At 39.0% G+C, this 22,554-nt stretch overlaps 1 protein-coding gene across 1 annotated transcript; it reads right to left on the bottom strand.

Moving 5' to 3' along the window:
- Window positions 1-1,703: 1,703 nt before the first annotated feature.
- On the bottom strand, window positions 1,704-7,769 carry LOC130996064 (alkane hydroxylase MAH1-like). Its single transcript, XM_057921573.1, has 2 exons — window positions 6,967-7,769; window positions 1,704-2,469 (listed from the first exon to the last, which is right to left on the bottom strand). The coding sequence occupies exons 1-2, from the start codon at window positions 7,729-7,731 to the stop codon at window positions 1,762-1,764; spliced, it is 1,473 nt and encodes a 490-aa protein (XP_057777556.1). The 5' UTR covers window positions 7,732-7,769; the 3' UTR covers window positions 1,704-1,761.
- Between the last annotated feature and the right edge of the window lie 14,785 nt (window positions 7,770-22,554).

Raw genomic sequence — 22,554 nt, 5'->3', positions numbered from 1 at the left:
ATCTTAATTAGAGTAAGATAATTTTAATTTGAGTAAGATATGTTAATTCTTTTTCCAAATTAAAATTGTCACATCAATAGTTGGCACATTATGCTTGCCCACGGTGGGTAGGTGATCGGTTCTGAAATCTCGAATTCACGACGAATATATTTTTCCGCAAATTGTGGATTGGGCATACATAAGTGTTGCTGATTTTTATATTCTTTATATAAATATTTTTTTACCTTTAATATTTTAAAATTCCATTCTTGTGTTATTGACTTTTGAACCCTACGTAGATGCAATAGAAGAATATCGCCGGTCTTTCCATGGCAATAGTTTATATATTGATTTCTTATATCACCAAATACCTTATTTTGTCCACAAAAGATATTAGAATAAGACCAATCAAATCCATATATAATCTATACTAATAGAAAAAGAGTTTAAGACATCCTAAGACACAACTTGTGGATTGTCTATTTTATCCCTATTACTACGTAATATATAAAATATATTCTTATAAATATATAATATATAAAATAACCTTAAAATAAAATATGTATACATATTTTATTTTAAGGTTATTTTATATGTTATATATTTATAAGAATATATTAATTCATTTGATATTACACTTAATCTATGTGATATATATCTATAGTTACTGATAAGGCTTATAGATAAATATATGCATTCAATAAATTATCTAATAAAAGTAATGAATTAATAGATTTTCTAAAATAATAAATTATCAAATAAAATAACATTAATTACACGTACAAGGTACGTTCTTTCTGCTAGTTAAATTAAAAAAGAAACAACAACAATAATGTTAAATGTACGTGTGTGAAGAACAAAATAGGAGTTGAGGAAAAGAAAACGTGAGCTCTTTATTTCTTGAAGCAAAAGTCACTCTACAGATGGTAGCACTTATCCTTTTAGGATGCGTTCTCTTTTGTTGTAAATTTATCATGAGATAATATTATCCCTCATTTGTAGTGTAAATGAGGAATGAGTAAGGGTCAAGTAGAAAATGAGGGGAAAAAAATGAAGGATTTAAAGGGTGAAATTTTGTTTATCCCTCATTTTCCCATGATAAATTTACAACCAAAGATAACGCACCCTATAGACGAAGCCATAAGGCTTTTAGCAAACAAACCGACAAACAAGAGACACGTTGCAGATAACATGCATGGTGAGCAGTGGCGGATCCAGGATTTTTAAATTGGGGATGCAAAAAATAATCTTATAAACACTAGTGGAGCTAGGATTTTTTTGAGGGAGTTGAACTTCTACGGGGGTTCGGGGGCGGTAGCCCCCGAGTTTTTTTTTTTTGAGGCCTTCGATACATTTTAGACAATTTTTTTTTACTAAAATACAAATTTAATAGTAATAACTTTGCATTTCAAATGCAAAATGTATACTTTCAACTTTTTTGTTTAATTAAGAATTGAGGTAATTGATTGATTAAATGATGGGCTTGATCAAAAGAATGAAAAAGAAAGAGATGGTGAGCTCTTTTTTTAGTTGGGTCAATGGAATTTAGGATTTTAAAAACTGAATTTCTCTTTTATTTTGGATTAAAACTTTTAATTGGGGGTGCAAAAACTAAATCTAAAATAATTTATATATGAATATTAATACTAGTAAAAAAAAAATTTTTTTTTTTTGGGGATGCAACTGCACCCCCATGTTCCATGGTGGATCCGCCCCTGATGGTGAGAAGATCGAGTAGAAACTCGTTCCTCCTTGAAATAAGTAAAACAAGATGATCTCGGATTAGAGCCACCTGCTAGAAACCGAAGCCTTCAAACCATTTTTGACAGTAAGAAAAGCAGAAACACTGGGGCTAACGCTCTGCCCCTCTAAAACCTCAACATCAAAGTTGTGCAGAATGGTGGCCGCAACAGCTTTCATCCTCGCGAAGGCCAACTCCCGGCCCGGACAAGCCCAGGGGCCCGACCCGAACGCAAGAAAGTTGTGCGAGGCCACATGCTTCACCCCTCCTCCCTTGCACATCCACCTCTCCGGCATAAACTCGCCGCAGTCCTCTCCCCATATCTCCGTCTCCCTCCCCATCGCGTACGAGCACATCACTATCCTCGTCGACTTACCCACCCGGTGCCCGCTTGGCAGCACATCCTCCTCTGTCGGCTCCCTCATAAGCACTGACGCAGGTGGGAAAAGCCTCAAGCTCTCACTAAGGGCACAATGGAGATAAACTAGTTTGCTCAAATCCTCCACATCGGAAAACAGGTGCTCTTTCGCCGGAGAAAACCACTCGATTTCCTCCAAAATCGCCTTCTTCACTCTAGGGTTTTCAGAAATGAGGTAGAAGAACCACGTGAGGATAGCAGCGGACGTGTCTCTTGCTGCAAAAAAAATGGTCACGATGTTGGCAATTATGAACTCATTTTTAGCCATAGGGGATTCCTTCTTATGAATGTAATACTCGAGCACGTCGAAACCGCCTCCACTTAGAACCTCCTTCTGAAAGAAAAAGTGGAGAAGACAAAACTAAAAGCCATAAGAAGAAAACTTTGATTTCTGTGTAATTTGATTTCAACTCAACGATCTCATAAACAAAGCAACGGCATATATATGCTATTACAGAAGATACTAGAACCACAAGATAACCCTAATTATGCAATGGAATAGTACCATGCATAGTACAAAATAAAGAAGCTAAAGTAAACAAAAGCATAACCGACTGTTTAAACTTTTCTCAACAATATCACGTGCTACCCTTTCTTCATAACTTCATGGCTGATATTTTCTCTATGCTGAGCTGGAGAAATCTGAGCTGGAATCTTGAGCACAGCTGGATATTGCTCAGCATGATCTTTAACACGCCCCCTCAATTCGAGCGTGCCCAAAGGATAAACATTCAGTGCATTCTTTAGGCGAGAGAAGAATTGAAGGCTGAGAGGCTTAGTGAGGATATCTGCATATTGGTCTTGAGATGGTACATGCCTAAGCTCTATCAATCCAGCAGCAACCTTATCACGAACAAAGTGAATATCCAACTCTATGTGTTTCGTCCTTGCATGCATGACAGGATTGGAAGCTAAAGATATAGTGCTCATATTATCCACCCAAACAATAGGTGCTTTGACTTTGATGGAGAGCTCACTAAGGAGAGATTGTATCCATGATATTTCAGCCACAACATGTGCTAAGCTTCTATATTCTGCTTCAGTGCTTGATCGGGAAACCACAGATTGTTTCTTTGAACTCCATGAAACAAGATTCTTCCCAAGATAAACACAGTACCCTGTTACAGAACGTCTATCATCAAGATCAGCAGCCCAATCCGAGTCACAAAATCCAGAAATGTTAAAAGAAGACCGTTGCAGATGTAAACCATGATCCTTAGATCCAGCAAGATATCTTAGAATCCTTTTTACGGCCTTCCAGTGAGAATCAAGAGGAGCAGCCATGTATTGGCTAACTTTATTTACACAAAAGGCTATCTCTGGTCTGGTAATAGTAGCATATTGAAGTGCTCCAACTGTGCTTCTGTATAACTTTCCATCGACGGTGCTAAGACCTTCCCCTTTGGAAAGTTGACACGAAGCAACCATAGGTGTTGGGCAACCTTTAGCCTCAGCCATTTTCAATTTCTGAAGAAGAGTGTGGATATAGCCTGCTTGACTGAGATGTAAACCCTGGGCAGTCTTGGTAATTTCTATACCAAGAAAATGGTGAACGTCACCAAGATCTTTGAGAGAAAAATGCTGGTGAAGCTGTTGAATAACATGGTGAACATCGGCAGGTATAGAACCAGTTATGAGCATATCATCGACATAAATAAGGAGATAGATAATAGAGGAGCCTCGAGTCCTGTGGAATAAAGAATTATCTGCCTGAGATTGAGAGAAACCAAGACTAAGAAGCACAGATTTGATGGTGAGAAACCAAGAACGAGAAGCTTGCTTTAGACCATACAGTGCTTTCTAAAGTTTGCACACCATTGGAGCAGAACCTTGGGAAGGTGGCTCAAAACCAGGGGGGTTTCATGTATATCTCTTCAGTCAAATCACCATTAAGAAAGGCGTTATCCACATCCATGTGAGTAACCTGCCATCCAAAATTCACAGCCAGAGATAGAATAATACGGATAGTGGCAGGTTTAACAACTGGACTAAAAGTTTCATGGAAGTCAAAACCTGGTTCTTGAGAGAACCCTTGAGCAACCAGACGAGCTTTGTAATGAGAAACAGATTGATCAGCATGTCGCTTGATTTTGAAAACCCATTTGCAGCCAATGGCATGCTTACCGGGGGGTAAAGGACAAAAAATCCAGGTACCTTTTTGGATTAAAGCATGTATTTCAAGACCCATCGCTTTCATCCACACTTGCACTTTCATAGCCTCAATGTGAGATTTTGGTTCAACAACAAGATAATCATACTCATCATGGAGTTGAGACGTATACACCTTAGGCTTGAAAATCCCAACCTTTGAACGAGTAACCATGGGATGTTGAGCAGGAACAAATGGTGGAGGTTCAATATTAATATTAGCATTAGTGTTAGTATTGGGGGATGGAGAGGTGGAGGTGGATGATTGTGAAGAAGAAGGTGTATAAGGCTGAGCAGGTGAAGATGGAGGTGCATTAGCAGGAGAAGATGGTGGAGTAGGATGAGGAGATGGTGTATTGTGAGGTGAAGGAGGAGGTGGAGATTGAGCAGCGGGAGTGAGAACAGTTCGAGGAACAGGGAAGAATGCAGTAGCAGGTATGTAATTAGAAGTGGAGGAAGCAGGAGATGAAGCTTTAGCATAAGGAAAAATAGTTTCATTAAAAATCACATCTCGGCTAATAACAAGTTTTCCAGACTCAAGCAAAATCTTGTAACCTTTATGTTGAGTGCTGTAGCCTATGAAAGTGCCAGGGGAAGATCTGAATTGAAGTTTATGGGAGTTTGAGGGCCTAAGATAGGGATAGCAAAGGCAACCAAAAACTCTGAGAAGAGAGTAATCTGGAACAGTGTGAAAGAGTTTCTCATATGGAGTAGAATAAGCTAAAAGCTTAGTAGGTGTTCTATTAATGAGAAAAACGGAAGAAGTGAAAGCATCATCCCAAAATCTGGTTGGGAGAGAGGCTTGGGACAAGAGAGATAGACCCATTTCTACAATGTGTCTATGTTTGCGCTCTGCAAGACCGTTTTGTTGTGGAGTATATGGACAGGAGATTCGATGGAGGATACCAGTATTTTGCAAAAAAGAAGTAAGACCTTGATACTCACCACCCCAATCAGTTTGTATCATTTTTATTTTCTTGGAAAACTGATTTTCTACCAGAGTTTTGAATTTCTGAAAAACAGTAAGGACCTCTGATTTCTGTTTCAGTAAGTATATCCAAGTAAAACGGCTGTGATGATCAATGAATGAGACATAATAAGAGAAACCATTGCGAGATACAATGGGAGCTGGACCCCACAAGTCACTATGTATAAGAGCAAGGGGTTCATTGTGTGAAGATTGAGAATGAGTATAAGGCAGTCTATGAATTTTGGAAACAGAACATGAGTGACAAAAAGTAGGAGATTTCATTGATTCATATGCTATATTACAACTTTGAAGAGCCTTTTTCAGAACATCAAAAGAGCAATGCCCTAATCTCCTATGCCAAAGATCTAAACAAGAACTAGAATCTAGACTATTACTGTTAGAAACAGAAAGAACAGCAGGAATAGACCCTTTGATTGAAGAAACAGAATGGGTAGCAGTGCCCTTGATTGGAAGAGAGACGTTTGTAGAGGGTGTCTTGTGAAAAGAGAACTGGTAAAGACCTTCCTTAAGAGTGCCCTTGAGAAGAGTGGCCTTGGTTACCTGATCCTTTGTTTCCTTGGTGAGCTTGGTTGCTTCCTTGATTTCCAGCAGAAGCGAAGTTGGCAGAGGGTTGAGAGCCCTCTGTATTAATAGTTTGAGTTTTGGTTGACTCAACTCTACTCTCAAAGCTCAAAAGTAAGGAACTCACATCACCAATACTCCATGCTTCTGGTTTAGAAGTAATAGTCACCATCACTGAGTCGTACTCAGAACCCAGACCAGAGAGAACATGCATGATTTGATCATCTTCAGTGACATGGTAACCTGCAGATCCAAGCAAGTCACAGCAGGTTTTTATCTTGCTTAGATAATCTCTCATAGGTAGAGACTCTTTCTTAAGAGTTTGAAGCTGCAGCTTATATTGCATAACTTTAGCCTTTGACTGGTTGGAAAAGTTTTTGAGGAGAGATTCCCAAATTTCCTTGCTGCTTTCCAAACCGACGACTAAGACCATAGTACTTTCACTGAGTGAAGATTGAATCCAGGCAGAGAGCAGCTGGTCTTGTCGCATCCAAGCCATATACTCTGGCTTGTTGGAAGAGGGTGGATCTTCAGTGAGAAATTTCTCAAGACCAAGACCACGGACATTAGCCATGATTTGTTGTCTCCATATGAGGAAGTTGGTGTCATTCAACTTGAAAGAGATCTGGTTATTTTGAGGAACAATAGGGATAGAGCTTTGAGAGGTTTGTGTGGGAGATTCTGCCATGATAAGACTAAACCAAAGAAACCAAACAAAAGAGGGTGAGTATCGAGAGACAGGTCCTCAAAAGACCTGCTCTGATACCATGAAAGAAAAAGTGGAGAAGACAAAACTAAAAGCCATAAGAAGAAAACTTTGATTTCTGTGTAATTTGATTTCAACTCAACGATCTCATAAACAAAGCAACGGCATATATATGCTATTACAGAAGATACTAGAACCACAAGATAACCCTAATTATGCAATGGAATAGTACCATGCATAGTACAAAATAAAGAAGCTAAAGTAAACAAAAGCATAACCGACTGTTTAAACTTTTCTCAACAATATCACGTGCTACCCTTTCTTCATAACTTCATGGCTGATATTTTCTCTATGCTGAGCTGGAGAAATCTGAGCTGGAATCTTGAGCACAGCTGGATATTGCTCAGCATGATCTTTAACACCTTCTTCCTGGACATGAAATCGTCCATAATCTGGTAGAGATCGCTGCACGCCCGCGCCGTCTTTCTCTCCGTCCCGACCCCGAGAAGGTTCTGCAGCTTCCAGAGCCTCTCGGGGAGGAGGTTTCGCCAGAAGACGGCGTGGGCCAAGTCGTCCATGGCCTCCTGGAGGGGGCATGCCGGAAACCCTAACCTGAGCGACGCCATGTCGAACCCGGTGGCCATCAAGCACGTCGCGTCGATCATGTACCTGTTGAACACCTCCTGCAAATCGAGAACCCCTCTCGACATGGACGCGTGGTGGAGGATCGGGACGAGGCCCCTCTCGAGGGTGTGGCGGATGATCTTCGGCGTGGTGGTTTGGAATCCGCTCTCCTTGAAGAATCCATGAGTCACTTTCTTGTCTTCCTTCCACTCCTTCACGTCCTTCATGTACACCGCGTCTCCAAGGAAATCGAACACCTTCCGGAACTCAGTTCCTCTCTGATAGATCGAGGATCTCGAGTTCAAGACATGTTGCACGTTGCGTGGGTCGCTAGTCACCAAGGTGTCGACGTTCGTGTACCACGAGGTTTTGCATAGGATTGTGCCGTTGTTTTCGGCTAGGACTTGCGTGACCATGTCGTATAGTTCGTGGCTTTTGAGGTACGCCGTCGGCAGCAGCTTCATGAGCGGCCAATTCCATGGGAGGTTTTTGGAAGGGAGGAAAATGAGGAGGAGGGAGCAAATGAGTATGATGATGGCTAAAAAGGTTTGGGTGTAGCACATGACTTTTCTTTTTTTCTTAACTTTTTCTTTTTTGTGGAATTTGGAGATATCTGCAAATTTTTGTTCACAATTATATCCTTATTTATAAGGCTGATTATGTGCATGCGTACGTGAGCATGAACTCATTATTTGAATTGATCAATGAATTAAGTTGCTTGCTTTGACTTTCTTTGTTGACCTTGTTGCCGTCTATAAAATTCTGACGTAGCTGCTAACTAGTTCATAGTACTATTAAAATTCAAAGCTCATTAATCGGATCAATTGTTATGATTGGGTAGTATTAGTTGATGATGGTATTAATTAAAGAGTAGTGATGATGAAGGATTGAGACATATTGTATTTTTTGTTAATAATATATAGGAAAGATTTTCTAATTTTATAATTTTTATAAATTGATAGATAAAATTAAGACCACATCTTATATATGAACATCATCTCATCCGAACTTTACAAGATTTGAGATTCAAAATTTACTTAATAAAAAGGGTTAAGGTGCACATAGGCCCCTCAAGTGAAGGCCCTTAGAGCATTTCAGTCCTCTTACTAACTGTGTGTGCAGATTGGCCCTCGAACTCAAAAAAATGGTGCAGATCGCCCCCTCTGACTTAACACCGTTATGGGCCGTTAGTCAGAGGGGGCGATCTGCACCGTTTTTTTGGAGTTCATGGGCTAATCTGCACCTTTTCCCTTTTTGGAGTTCGGGGGATAATCTGCACACCGTTCATTAAAAAAATCACATCTCATCTTCTCCGACCAACTTTTCCGGCGTCAATCGCCGTCAGATGAGGAAAATCACGAAATCAAGTTCCCAAGCCCCAAATCGAGAATTCCAAATCGGCGTCATTGCTCCCAAAAATCACATAATCGAAATGGAAACTCGAATTCTCCCTCGAACGTCACCGGATTTCACCGGATTTGAGAGAAAAAGGAGACTCCTTATCGAGAAAAGCTAGGCGACTCCTCATCGAGAAAAGCTAGGTGGCGGGTTCACCGGATAATGCGGCGGCGATTTCCGACGGAATGGGAGAATTAGGGCTCGTCCTTGATGCTAATTAAGTGTGTGCAGTCGAGCGAGCTCCGAGGTTTAGGGCCCAAGAGAGAAAGAAAGGGGTGGCGCCCTCCGCCGGCCTCGTCGGAGCTTGAATCAGCGACAACGAAGATCAAATTTTGAGCGAGAGAGATGAATTAATTAAAAAGTTAAAAGGTGCAGATTAGCCCCTGAACTCCGAAAAATAACACAAAATATATACCTTTGTTTAGGTTATGAACTGAAAAAGTGTCATAGAAATCAATATGAGATTCAAATAGCATCATTTTATTTTTATAAATTTATTTTGTATAAATTGTACGTTTGCTAAAATATTGTAAAGCTAAATGTTGAATTATAAAATTAATTTAATATAAATAACATAAGAAAAATCAAATTTATTAATCCATCATCTTAATATATGAATTCACATTATTCAATAATTTAATTTGCAAAGCTTTATGAAAAAAGATTTTGGATTCTGGTAAAGCACGAAACCAACACCTAAACTATAAAGCAATAAACGAGACAATATTTACGTGGTTCGGTCATTAAGACCTACATCCACGGGTGTTTTCGAGTTCTTCCACTATACTTCGAGATAATTACATTTTACAAGTGTTGCTCAGAAATAAATCATGATCCCCCAATGCTAATACTAAACCTTCTATTTATAGATGTGAGAGTGAGCCCTAAAGGCCTTAGGCCCATAAACTCTAATAATTGGATTTAGGCCCTTTAATGCCTTAATACACAACTTTAGTCTTGGTTTGACTCATCTGCGCTGGTTTGACTGCGTCGGAAGCTTCGCGATCTTATGATTGTGCCGAGACTTCAAGTGCTCTATCCTGCGCAGGTGCTTCGAGCTCTTTAGGCTGCGCAGGCACTTTGACTTCTTCGGCTAGTTCGGGTAATGAAAATAGAACTCCCTCGTTGCCCGTGCTGAGTAGTCCCCTTGAGCTGCGCAGGCGAGTCGTCCATTTAGTATCCGAGGTCTTTAATTAAACCTGCGCTGGTTGGCTTTGTTCAATAATAATAATAATAATATTAATTAGATAAAATGTCCCTATATTCCTAAGCACAGCGCTGATGAGTATTACAGTCCTCATCAGATTCAAAATTTGATTAATCAAAATTGCATGAAATATATACTTTTGTTTAAGTTATTAATTGAAAAACTATCATAAAAATCAATATGAGATTTAAATTGCTTCATTTTATTTTTACAAATCTGTTTTTATAAAGATTTTATATTTTCTAAAATTTAATAAAAAAAATGTCACAAAAATCAATATGAGATTCAAATTGCATCATTTTATTTTTATAAATATATTTTTATATAAATTGTATATTTGCTAAAAGTTCGTAAAGATAAATATTAAATAATAGGATTAATAAAATATAAATAACATAAGAAAAATTAAATTTATTAATTCATTATTTTAATATATGGACATTATTGAATAAATTTTATTATTGATCAAAGTAATATTTGATAAATTAAATTATTTTTTAATAAAACTATAACTATCTACTTGGCGAACTCAAAGTTAATTGACCAAATTAAAGTGATGGGGCAAATATATAAATGATGAGATATTACACAAGTATTTATCTTTGGTCATGATGGAGTTTTGTTGGGAACTTAATGAAATATCTTAATCCGAGTTTTGATGATACCAAAATCAATGAGTTTCACTTGTAATAGAATAGAATTGTTCGAACTCAAATATTAGAGTTCTTTTTCTACTTTAGTTGTTGTTCTGGAGACTGAAGTTGTCGACTGATGTAACCATTTAGGCAAAGTCAAATACTGATATTTGACTAACCAGTCCAAGAATCAGTTACGACTGATTATTTAATGCGAGCCACGTGGATTCAGCGGACTGATACTAAAGTCAAGTATCAGTTAAACATTCTTCCTCGGACTGAACCTCTAAAGTTTAAAGGAAGCCACGCACTCCAGAAGTACAATCGCATTAAATGCAAAGATCTCAGGATCGTCCTTTCTCTACAGAGGCCACTCCTCTTGGTGACTACCTTTTCAGAGATGTCCTATCTCCTGCTCTTCAAAGTAGCCATTCTCACCAAACAAAGGAACCTCAAAGATTGAAGCCTCAGCCCAAGTTCAAATTACTCTCTAACGGAAGAATTCTTGAAGACCATTTCAGCCAACGGATCTATTCAAGACGTCTCCTATAAATAGAGCTACAGGATCACTTCAATCTTCACCGATTCAACTACATAAGCTGAACGCTGCCGAATTCGTTACTCAGCATTCAAAGTCATTCCAAAGTTTGAATCGAAGAAGAGAATCACAAAGCCAAAAAAATCAGTCACTGCTAATTACATACATTCTCTTAGAACTTAGGCAAATATTGTATATCCAAAGCCTAGGTATAACTGATTACAAAGAACATGTTCTTTGTAATCTAGTTGGCAAGTTTTCGAACCTCTTTTCAATCGACCGAATCGAGAGTTTGAGTTATAAGGAGTTCAAACCAGTGTTTTGTCTCCGAAGAGATCTTAGTGCCCAGTGTGCGCTAAGAGTGAGAAATTCAACCAAGTGTGTTAGTACTGAAGATAGGATCTTCAGTTGTCCAGGTTTGTTGTGCACCCACAAGCACATGCCCAGTGAAGTTGTCAATCTGATTAACTGACCGTGGATGTAGGAAGTGTTTTCCGAACTACGTAAAAATCTCTGTGTTGTTTCCAGCTTTCAGTATTTACCTTCTTACTTGTGTTCAAAATTTCTTAAACTGAAAACTGATTAACGGCAAAGAGAAATTTAACTTCTGACAATGTGATCAATCTCACAGCCTATTTCGAAACAAAAGTTTTCCGCTGCGTGTGTTATTAGTCTAACTGATCTATCTCCGGATAGTCAGTAAGGTTCATAACATCTCTCTATTCAACAAACTTGATTGAAACTTTACATGTATCATTTAAAGTTTGTGACTTAACTGATAACTCATTACTGAAGAGTATTCAGTATCAGTCATCAACCTAAACCTTGCTAAAACTCTTTAACTGAAAAGGTTGTAACAGTTTGTGTTTCAAGTTTCATTTTCAAAAATAGCTTATAGGTGTATTCCCCCCCCCCTCCCCCATACACCTATTCGAGACCCTTCGAACCTAACAATTGGTATCAGATCAGGTTGTTCGCAAGAACAATTTTGCTTTGACCAAGTTCTACTGAACTAGATCCTATTCTTTAAAGGTCTCAAAATCTCTTTCCTTTTCAAAAAGTGCTTACTGTTTTTCTTATTTGATGTTTTCTGTTTTTTTGTACTATGGAAACTAACCACAGCAAAGTATCCTCACTACCTATGTTTAGTATTGAAAAATACGACATATGGAAGTTTCAACTTGAGAGCTTCCTCACCGCTCAACATTACCGAATGTGGGAAGTCATCACCAAATGACCCATTATCATCACAGAGGTGATCAAAAGGGTTCCTCTAGACCCAACCAGAGATCATTTTGATGAAGTACAGATCAAATCAAAGGCTGACTTCACCACAGAAGAAAGGAAGCAAGATGAGCTCAAAAACCTCGCCAAAAGCATCATCTCCGGCACAGTCCCAAACAAGCACGTCACCAAGATCATCAAATGCAAGACAACAAAAGTGATGTGGGACATTCTAGAATAAATGTGCATCGGATCAGAGGAGATAAAGGAGAACAAGTTGTCAATAGCGTGTCAAAAATTCGACTCCTTCCTCATGCTTAAAAATGAATCGGTTGACGAGATGGAACTCAGATTCAATCAGATCCTGAACGAAGTTCAATCCATCTCGAAGGACAAATACACTCAACGAGAGATCAACCTGAAGATTCTACGAGCACTTCCGCGAGGAGATTGGTAGATCTATGCAGCTGCTCATCAGAACAAGTTGGGATTCAACCAGCTCCCAACGAACAAGCTTTACTCGGATCTCGTGGCAAATGAGTTCGACATCCAGAGAAATCTTGAAACAAAGAAAGCTGGAGGATCAGACGAAGATGCTCCATCAGCCTCAAAAGGAGTGAGCTAAAAGTTTCAGCTAAGGAAAGAAAGAAGCAGTCAAAGGAACTAACGGAACTCAAACCAGAAGACTTCTTCAGTCAATATGCTCTGTTGACTGAAAGATTCAACAAGATGGAATCCAAATTCCGCAAGTACGGAAAGTTCCACAAACAGCACTACAAAGAAAGAGAGAGAGAGAGAGAGAGCAAGTCCAGATATTCCACTGATAGAAGCGGAGAAAGGAAATCATCCGCTACTGATCTAAAAGATGTGGAATGCTATGGATTCAAGAAGAAAGGGCACTACAAGTCAGAATGCCCTGAATTGTCGCAGATTGAGCGCAAAGAGATGAAGGCTAGAAGGGATCGCAAGTATGCGAAAAAGAAAACGATGGTTGCTGACGATGCAGGATCTTCCGAATATGCATCAGAATCATCCGCCTTCAACTCCACCAGCTCAGATGATGAGAGTCAAGCCCTCATGGCCAACGACACAGAAAGCGTGGCCGACAACATCTACGACAACGGAATGAATGGGCCAGAGGTAAACTCTTTCTCAAAAACTATTAATACTCATAACTCCTTGTTATTTACAGGAGATAACTCAGAATTTGGGGATAGCTCAGTCAACGAGACTGAAGAGTATGATCAGCTCATGACTGATCACTGTCAGTTAAGGAAAATGTTCGAAAATCTCCTGAAGAATCAGAAAATGGAAAAGGAGATCAGTGAAGAGCGAACCAAGAACCAGATAGTCATCTTATTTCTAGATGAAACCTGTCTTGATGAACTGATCATGGAGAACAGTCGACTAGAAGAAAAGCTCAAGATTTCTACTTCAGAATGTAAGAGAGCATCTCATGAAATCAAGAGGCTCAATCACAAACTGGAAGAAACAGTCAATGACTATATGATGAAATCTCCCATGATGACCAACTTTCCATCAAAAGCGCTTGTGGAAAGTATCGGAGAAAAGGTGGTTCCTGCCGATAAAGGAAAGAGGTGACTGATACATCTGAAGACAACACTTCGGAAGAATCTAGGGATCATGACATGGAGGAAATTCAGAAGAGAAAACTGATGGCAAGAAGAAATGTTCCTCCTCCACAAAACTACAAATGAGCCAAGAAGGCCCCCAACCAGTTCGGCCTACTAAGAAGACTGGAGAGCAGATTTCAGTCCAAGTATGGGGAAGGAACATTCGGACTGAAACATCAGCATGCCAGCGGAGCAAAGAAACAGAGTCTTCCTCCCCAGTCCAGGGAAAAGAACAATAGGAACAATCAGAAACTGAAACCAGTTCAGTTCCAAAGATAACAGCAACCATGGACACAAAACAGCGACAAGTCCAGACGAGCTCGATTTCATTCACAATAGTATGCAACTGGACGTCATCAGTCTTATGCTCCACATCATCAATCAAGACTCCATCAGTCAAGATTAACTCATGTGTCTCAAAGAAGAAACACAATAGAGCAAATGAGACCTCAACAATTCACCAGACAAAGTTACTACAAAAATGAGGCTCCAAAGAAGAAAGCTCAACCGAAGAAAGCTCATGTGCCAACTGAAGCACCAGCCACTTCAGTTAGACAACCAGCCAACCGCAAAAGATCAGCGCCAAGACCAGTTTTGAAGCAGATATGGGTTCCACAAGGAACACGAACTGACATTGAAGGACCCAAACATTGATTGTGTACCTAAATTAACTCTTCCTTGCAGGGCAAAAATAGGAAACACAAAAAGAAGGAAGAAGTTAAAGCTTCAATCAGAACATGGTGCCTGGACAGCGGATGCTCAAAGCACATGATGGGATACAAAGAATATCTGACTCAATTCGTTGAGAAAGCTGGATCAAAAGTTGCATTCGGAGACATCTCAATTGGCGAAATAAAAGGCTATGGTGTACTCGATTTAGTTTAATTTTTATAGTTTTCAACAACAACCTTTACTGCTTTCGTTGTGATATAATTAGAAGCCCTGTAAAATCTTCCTTGAGAGATGACTTGGGTCAACTTATCATACTAGGATGTCCTTGTTCTATTGCAAGTCAATCTAGAGGTGTTTTAGGTTGAGTCATAGAACTTGATCCAATCTTCCTCTTAAAAACCTTTGGAATGTTTGTATATCCATAGTTTTGTTCTTGATTTTATCCACGAGTTTTTCTACCACCTTTTGCTGCGGGATCAGAGAATGGCTGGTATATTCATCCTGATCGTCCTTCTGAAAGTGGGTATCATCTTCTTTAGTCTGACTCGTCTCCGGATGATCCATCAGTTATGTCTGAATCTTCAGAACTAAAGACTTCTTCATGCTCGTACATACTCTCATCAGAGGATATATCCTCGAACTGATACACGGGTATTAGTTCTTGGTTGTAGAGGGCGTCTTCGATATCCGGTGTGGATTTGAATTTTCGTATCCCTCTTTTCTCGTTGTCAGGGCAATTGGTAAAAATATGCCCTTTTGCACCGCACGTCCAGCAGTTGCAATCTTTAAAGCTTTCATTTGTTCTGGCTTTGGTTCACCTGAAAGTTTTTCTTTCCGGAGTTCTTTTTTGAAAAGAGAATCGGCTCCTTGATGGCCCGCTCCGTTGGCCTGATTTGTAGGAGCGTGCCTTCTGTCTGGTCCACATAGTTCTTGGCTTCCAAGAACTCCGCCTTGTTCTTGGTTCTCTTTCATAGGGTTGATACATATGTTTCTTTTGTCTCCTCCGTTGATAAAGCAACTCAGCTCCAATCTCTGTTGGAAGGTCTAGGTTGTCGCACATCAATGGAGATCCTTTATTGAGCCTTCTCAATTTCTTGAGATTTCTCTGGTCCGTCGCCTTCTGGCACCATTCGGACAACTTCTTGTGAACATATGACATCCTTCTTGATGCACTATCAAGTGGATATTCCCCTAGTGATACGTACTCGTTGATGAGCATTTCCCTCCATGTACTTGGAAACTTTGTAAAAAAGAGGTCTCTGGCTGTCTGATCATCAACTAACCCCATATGGACATATAGGGCATACAGGCGTAAGAATTCATCAAGAGCTTTTGGCTCCAGCACTACCAATCTTAGATTGTAGAGTGCTTGTCGATATTTCTTACGCTTCTCTTCTCCTGATGCTTCGAAGAACGGTGGGCGGCATTTTCAAGGATTTCCAAAGCTGATTCTTTGGTGAACAACTCATTCTTCGCCTCTGTTCTAAGAAAATGGATTTTTATCCCAGAATTGTTTTGCCATTCCAGCAAAACTTGCCTCGAAGATTTTGATAAATTCATTTCTATCATGTTCTATCGTGGAAATCACGACTTTCATAGTTGAAGCCCAGTCATCGATGAGAACTTTCCAATCTTTAAAGCTAGCTTCATCGAGGTTGAGAATCAATCCATATGGGTGGATTGGTTCAAGTGTGACATTCTCTACAGGAGTGTCCTGCATCTTGGGTCGGCGTCTTCTAGTTCGTTGATAATGACTCGATTCTTCACGAGCCTCATTTCTCCTGGACGATTCTTCTTGTGGGTGCTCTGCTTTGGGCACCTCACCTCCATGGTTCATCTTTAGATCAACCATATTTAGCTTAGCAAATGATTATGCTAACTCGTGTAGATCTTCTAATCCGATTCGATTAGGGTTGTTCATGGTTTTTCCCTTTCACGATTCGAATTATGTCATCCGGCTGCAATTCCTTGGGTGCTGCATTAAGAGGTAGGGGATATGTTGGGTCTTTGGACCATGTATTCCAAATTTTTCCGGAGCATGGTTTTCGCCTTTCGATGCCCTCCACCTTTTTCTGAATATTACGCAAGAGTTTTAAGATTTCCTCTTGCTTGAGTGATATTTGGCTCATCTCCATCGGTAGATCATATAGCTTGTTGTCATAATATTCCACCGTTCTTTGAATCTTCGGAAGAGTTTGGCTCGATTTTTTGATAAGTTGGATAAGTTGTTACAGCTTTGTCCTTCTGCTCCATTAGTTGTGTGATTGATGGGCACCGTCTCTTGCTCTTTCAATCGTCGTTCTGGTATTAGCGATTCCTACCAGTCGTTCCTGGTAGAACGGAATACTCGTGATAAAATCACGAATAATTTCTCCATCTTCTCCTCGACGAATATTCGTAACGAGGGCTCGATTGTTCCAGTTGAGGTTGTCTAGTAGACGAGTAGTTTCTCTCTCCAAATTTTGAAGAGAAATATTCCTGTATACAATACATCTCGGACACTCGTCCGAATCCATAATTTTTAATGGAGTCTCCTCCCAATTTTGGGTTAATTATAAAATAAATTAAATATAATATAATTCCTCTATAAAAACTCGCTCTGATACCATTTTTGACAAGCGTGCGCGTAATAATATAAAGAACCATTTTAACAAGGCATTTAACAATTTAAAGATCAAGTGGGGTATTTGCACAATAAAATTTTGAATGGAATAATTTTTTGAATATTCAAACCTTGGATGATGTCAAATTTCAACAAACATAAAAGTTGATGTATTTTTTTTGACAATTTTTAAAATTTTTGGAAAAACTCAAAATGAACCCAAAATTGGTTTATTTTTCTACCAATAACCCTAATAGAGTATCAATTCTTGTATCCGCCTACTGCCGCTATCTTCCCTAATTGCCAAAGTTCTCCCCACAAATAAACTACTACCTCATGCTTATACCTAGCCGCCACTTTTGGTTGATGGGCCACCAAAAATAAAAACCAAATTCCCAGCCCAAACTAAATCGCCACCTTTGTGGCTTAGTCCTCTAATTAAATAATAACTCTTCCATTAAGATAACTAGAAATATTGTCCGGGCCAAGAGCGGACAAATCCTTGTTACCTTCATGCGAAACACCCCCGCTTTTGTCTAAAGTTGGGTCACGTTCGAGAGCATCAGCTGTGTCGTCAATAATCGGTCTGTTCAAACCCGCGCCATCCGGAGCCTCCATCTCCAAAGTTTCCTCCACATCCGAGTCCTCCTCGTTAATGACCAAGTCACTATCTTTAATCACATCTTTATCCCCCTGAATCGGAACCTGGATTTTTTCCAACAAATCCGGCTCAGATAAATGAACCCCGAAAGACGTTTCAGAAATAGGATCCACGCTCATGTCCAAACAAGTCTCCGCATTATTCTCCAAGTCCAGAGCCTGAAATGCATTTCGCGTCTCGACAGCCTGTTTCTCAAGAGCCGGAACAGCAGTCTGTTTTTTTACCGCCTGTTCGGCAACCTTTGACCAAGCCGCAGCAGGTTTAGCATGAGTCTTCCCAAAAGTAGAAGCCAAATGAGCTTTAGGCTTAACCGACACCTTCTTGCCCTTGTTTTCATTATCAGTAGCAGACTCGATAGGAATTGCGACATTCTGATCTGCTTCCAGAGCTTCTTTATTGTCCTGGCTGTCCTTCTGCTTAACCTTTGTACACTTTTCCACCTGATGTCCAGTTATGCGGCAATTCGAGCAAAAGAAAGGCAATTGCTCATAGCTAAACTCGACATAGAAAGGATGTTCACAATCTATAAGCATCGATTCCTGCAATGGCTGAGCGAGATCCAGCTCAATAAGCACACGAATGAAATGGCCGACCTCTCCATGAGCTGATACACCATCAATTTTGATTGGAAAACCAATAATTCTAGCGATTGCTGTTATTACCTCAGGATCCCAAAACTCATTCGGTAGGTAATAAATCCGAACCCAAACTTGACATATAGAAGAGACTTCCTTGTAGGGATTGAAACATGGGACCCAATCGCGGAGGCGGATGGAACCCGCAGTCAGATCCCAAACAATTTTAGCTTTCGCAAGTTTTTTATCTTCAAGAGTAGAGAATTTCATGGTGAAGAAACCCTTACCCAAAGTGAGAAGCTTCCACTCTGATTGGATACCCCACAAATTGTTGAGTTCAAGCTTCAACTGATGTATCGCCTGTGGCTTGCTTCCTTTCCGTAGTAACACCCTTCCAATAACAGAGAATTTGAATTCAGCAATACGTTTTTGATACATCTGTTTTGGAATGGTGAGAGAGAACCCATCGGCAAGTTTTTCAGCCTTAAGAGCTGAGAATTTATGCGCCGGTAAATCTGGAGGTCGATCAACCTGTTTTTGCATGATCGAGGCATAGGAAACCCTACCCTCTGGTGGCTGCTGCTTTGTGAAGTTAGGCACAGAAGCTGTTCCTTCAGACGGAATTGTAGAGGTAGTTCCAGATCCTGATGGATTATCCAACAAACAAGGCTCGACAAGTTTCAAATTCCCCTGTTCCAAATCCCTAGGCTGTTGATTAAAATTGTTTGAGATTTGTGGAAGGCGAAGGCTATCTGGTTTCTCATTGATAGTAGGAAAGCCACTGGCTCCTGAACCAGTCGGCGACCGAGAGGCGGTAGCGGCGCCGGAGAAAGGCGGCGTCGGCGAAACCATGGTGGCTGTTCACGCTCACGATTCACGCCGACAACCTGTTCTGCAGCAGACCCTCCGCTCAAGTCCGAGACCACCGATTTCGGGTGGTGGAAGGGGCGAGACCGGAGGTGGAAGAAGGTGTACGGGGCTGGCGCAGCGACGGTGGCACGCCGGGCTGCTGAGAAGCTGCTCACGTCCGAGATCGACGGGAATTTGCAGGGGCTGCCGGATCTCGGAGAACCTGGTATCGTCCTCGTCGACCTTCTCGCTGATCTTGTCGCTGTTGGGTGCGCTGTCAGCTGAGGTAGGCCGACGGCGGGCTCACGGTCGGAACCTGCTGCACCGGAGGTCTGGAGCTGTACCTGGTCGAAGCCGCCGAGATGGAGACGGCGTCGGCAACGGAGACTGTGCCGGAGGCGCGCTGCTGCTGCCTGCTTGGCGCTTGCAGGTTGCAGCGCTTGACGGGGAGGTGCGTGTGGCGTCGGCGGCGACGGCCGAGAGCGAGTCAAGTCTGGCGGCCAGCGTGCAGAGCTCACGCTTTTCTCAGCGTGCAGAGCTCACGCTTTTTTCAAAAAGTCAATATAAAAAAAACAAAATATAACAACAAATATGTTTATACAAACAAATAACTAATTTGTACATATTATTAAATAAATCTATATTACATTTTAAATTCTAATTTTAAGATAAATAACTATTTTTTTACAAATTCAAATTGAAATTTCCTTCTCCTTAATTGCATTAAATTAAAATAATTATAATCAAACAATCATGTAAGTTTTTTTGCAAGAAAAAAAAGACATTTAATTATTTTTTCACCAACAAACGAAAACAAAATAAAATAACTCATCTTTTATAGTATTATTATATAAAGATGTATATACTTTATGTCAAATCTTAGAAAAAAATATTATAATGATATTTTTTTATTTTTCTAATATTATAAATATCCGAAGAAAGAAAGAGAGTAAAATAAAATGGTTCAAATAAGTTCAAAGAAAGGAGAATATAAAATAGAACCTAAACCTTGTATATTAAAGATTATACATAACACAAACTTAACAACTTTTGGTATTTTTTTAAAACTTTAAAATTTATATAGTTCAAAATATTATCTACTCTATCTCAAATTTGAGATAGTTCTTTGATATTTGATTATTATTTTCTATAAAATTAAAATTAACAAATATTTTTATAATATCGTCTCAACGTTTGTTGATAATAGTGCATCATATTTTTTAATTAAAAGTTTTTATTTACATATTTTTATGTTATGTTTGATAAAGTAATCCAACGAATAAATTTGATGTTTTATTTGTTCTTTTTATCAAAAGAGAAGAGAACATGATAAATTTTGTGGAAAAAGATTAATATATAGATAATATAATAACGTGGAGTGAATAAGGAGAGAGGGGGAAAAAATGAAAGAATATAGAAAAAGAAAGAGGAGAGAGAAATATAATCACTTTAAAATTTTAAATTATAATAACTTATTTATTTCAAATTCACATTTAATGATTTTTATATCAAATTAAAAATCTTGTCATGATCTTTAATTTAAGATATATGTCGAATATATTTTCATAAATTAAATTTAAAGATTTTTAGAAAATTATCTAAATATGAAATTAGGTTAGAAGAGAGAAAAATTTGGAATTGAGAATAAATGGGTGAATGTATAAGAAAATGAAGAGAGAGAAAATGTGGGAAAAAATGATAGTAGATGAAGCGTAACTTATCTCAGATTTCTACATTTCTCTCTCCTCTCACCCCACTCTCTTTTAATTTCTAAACTTTTATCCTTAATTGACATTATAATTGCAAAAATGCCATTAAATTGGAGGGAAGAAAACTGGTGTTTTATATTATATATAGATAAAATTCTTCTTCATGTAAAATAAGCTCCCCCAGCGCAAATCTTAATTTCTTTAACTTCGGATCTTCTAAAATTGCATCAAAAATTGCGTGTCTGCTACTTCATTTTCCTTGACTCCGTCAATATCAATCTCTTCAATTCTTGTATCAAAATTCACCCAATTGTATATATTAAATTCCATTAAAGCACAAAATAATCCAAGATTATGAACAATTAAAATACACACATCATGGATGTAAAAATACCAACAATTAAATTGTAGCATTTACATATTTAATTTCCAATAAAGGAATAGTGAAAATTAGGAAAGTTAAAGGTATTATTTTTAGAAGTTTGTCAATTGAACTAATCATGCTACCTAATTAACTTAATTTATGGAGATATAAATAAATAATACCATTAAAAATACAATCAAAGATAAACAATCAATTAATAATATAAGTTTTTTAGAGGCAATTAATAATATAATTAATGATTGAGTATTTAATATATTAATGAAAAAAATAGAAAACCACTACAAAAAAATCGGTAATTACCGACGGCAAAATGTCGTCGGTAAAAAAAGACGGCCGCCGGTAAATAGTATTACCAGCGGCGATACCGGCGGCAAGCTGCCGCCGCTAATCGACTCGTCGGTAACGACAATACCGGCGGCGATCGGCCGCCGTCGGCAATTAACGGCGGCGTTGCCGCCGGAATGTCCGCCGTTAAACGGCGGAGCAATGTCGGAGAATTAGCGGCGGCAACCACCGCCGCTAATTACCGAGGGCATAAATACCGTCGGTAATTCCACCGGAGTCCGGCGGAGCCATGCCGGAAAATTAGCGACGGCATTGTGCTGCCGCCAATTAGCGGCGACAAACGCCGTCGGTAATAAGCCACCGCCGGCCGGTGGCGCTTCGCCGGAGGGGGCCGGGTTTTTACCGAGGGCAAAACGCCGTCGGTAATTACCGACGGCGTTTTGCCCTCGGTAATTGTTTTAATTTTATTTTATTTTATTTATTTATTTATTTATTTATTTATTTATATATTTTATTGTATATCCACAATTTATTTCCGTATTTATACGGTATTGCATACTTTAGACGAACTTCCCAGTCGGTGACCCGACTTCCCAGTGGGTCACCCATCTTGCTTGTGCTCTGTGTCAAGCACGCTTAACTTTGAAATTCTTTTCGAGTGGTCACCAGTACAGAACACTCGTATTATTGATATATCTACATCTATTAATTCATTTAAATGCTATATACTCACTCATATATTTATAATCTTTGAATATGTGAAGATAATACCTTAAATATGTTGTTAATTAGTGATCGAGTTCGTTTCCGTACTTATTTTTATTGTCGGTAAAATATTTAATTAATATTTAATTATTAATTAAATATTTAATTTATTTTTTTTAAACATTAATACACCAAAAGTGTTTTAATTTGGTTATTATAATGTGATTTGAATTTATTTGTTTATGTTAAATGCAATCATCATCATCATTGCCATAAATATATAAAACATATATAGTTTTAATAATTA

Source organism: Salvia miltiorrhiza, chromosome 7 (genome assembly GCF_028751815.1).
Source record: "Salvia miltiorrhiza cultivar Shanhuang (shh) chromosome 7, IMPLAD_Smil_shh, whole genome shotgun sequence".
Classification (NCBI taxonomy): Eukaryota; Viridiplantae; Streptophyta; class Magnoliopsida; order Lamiales; family Lamiaceae; genus Salvia; species Salvia miltiorrhiza.
Note: the sequence above shows the minus strand (reverse complement) of the source record. Positions and strands in the feature narration are given on the sequence as shown.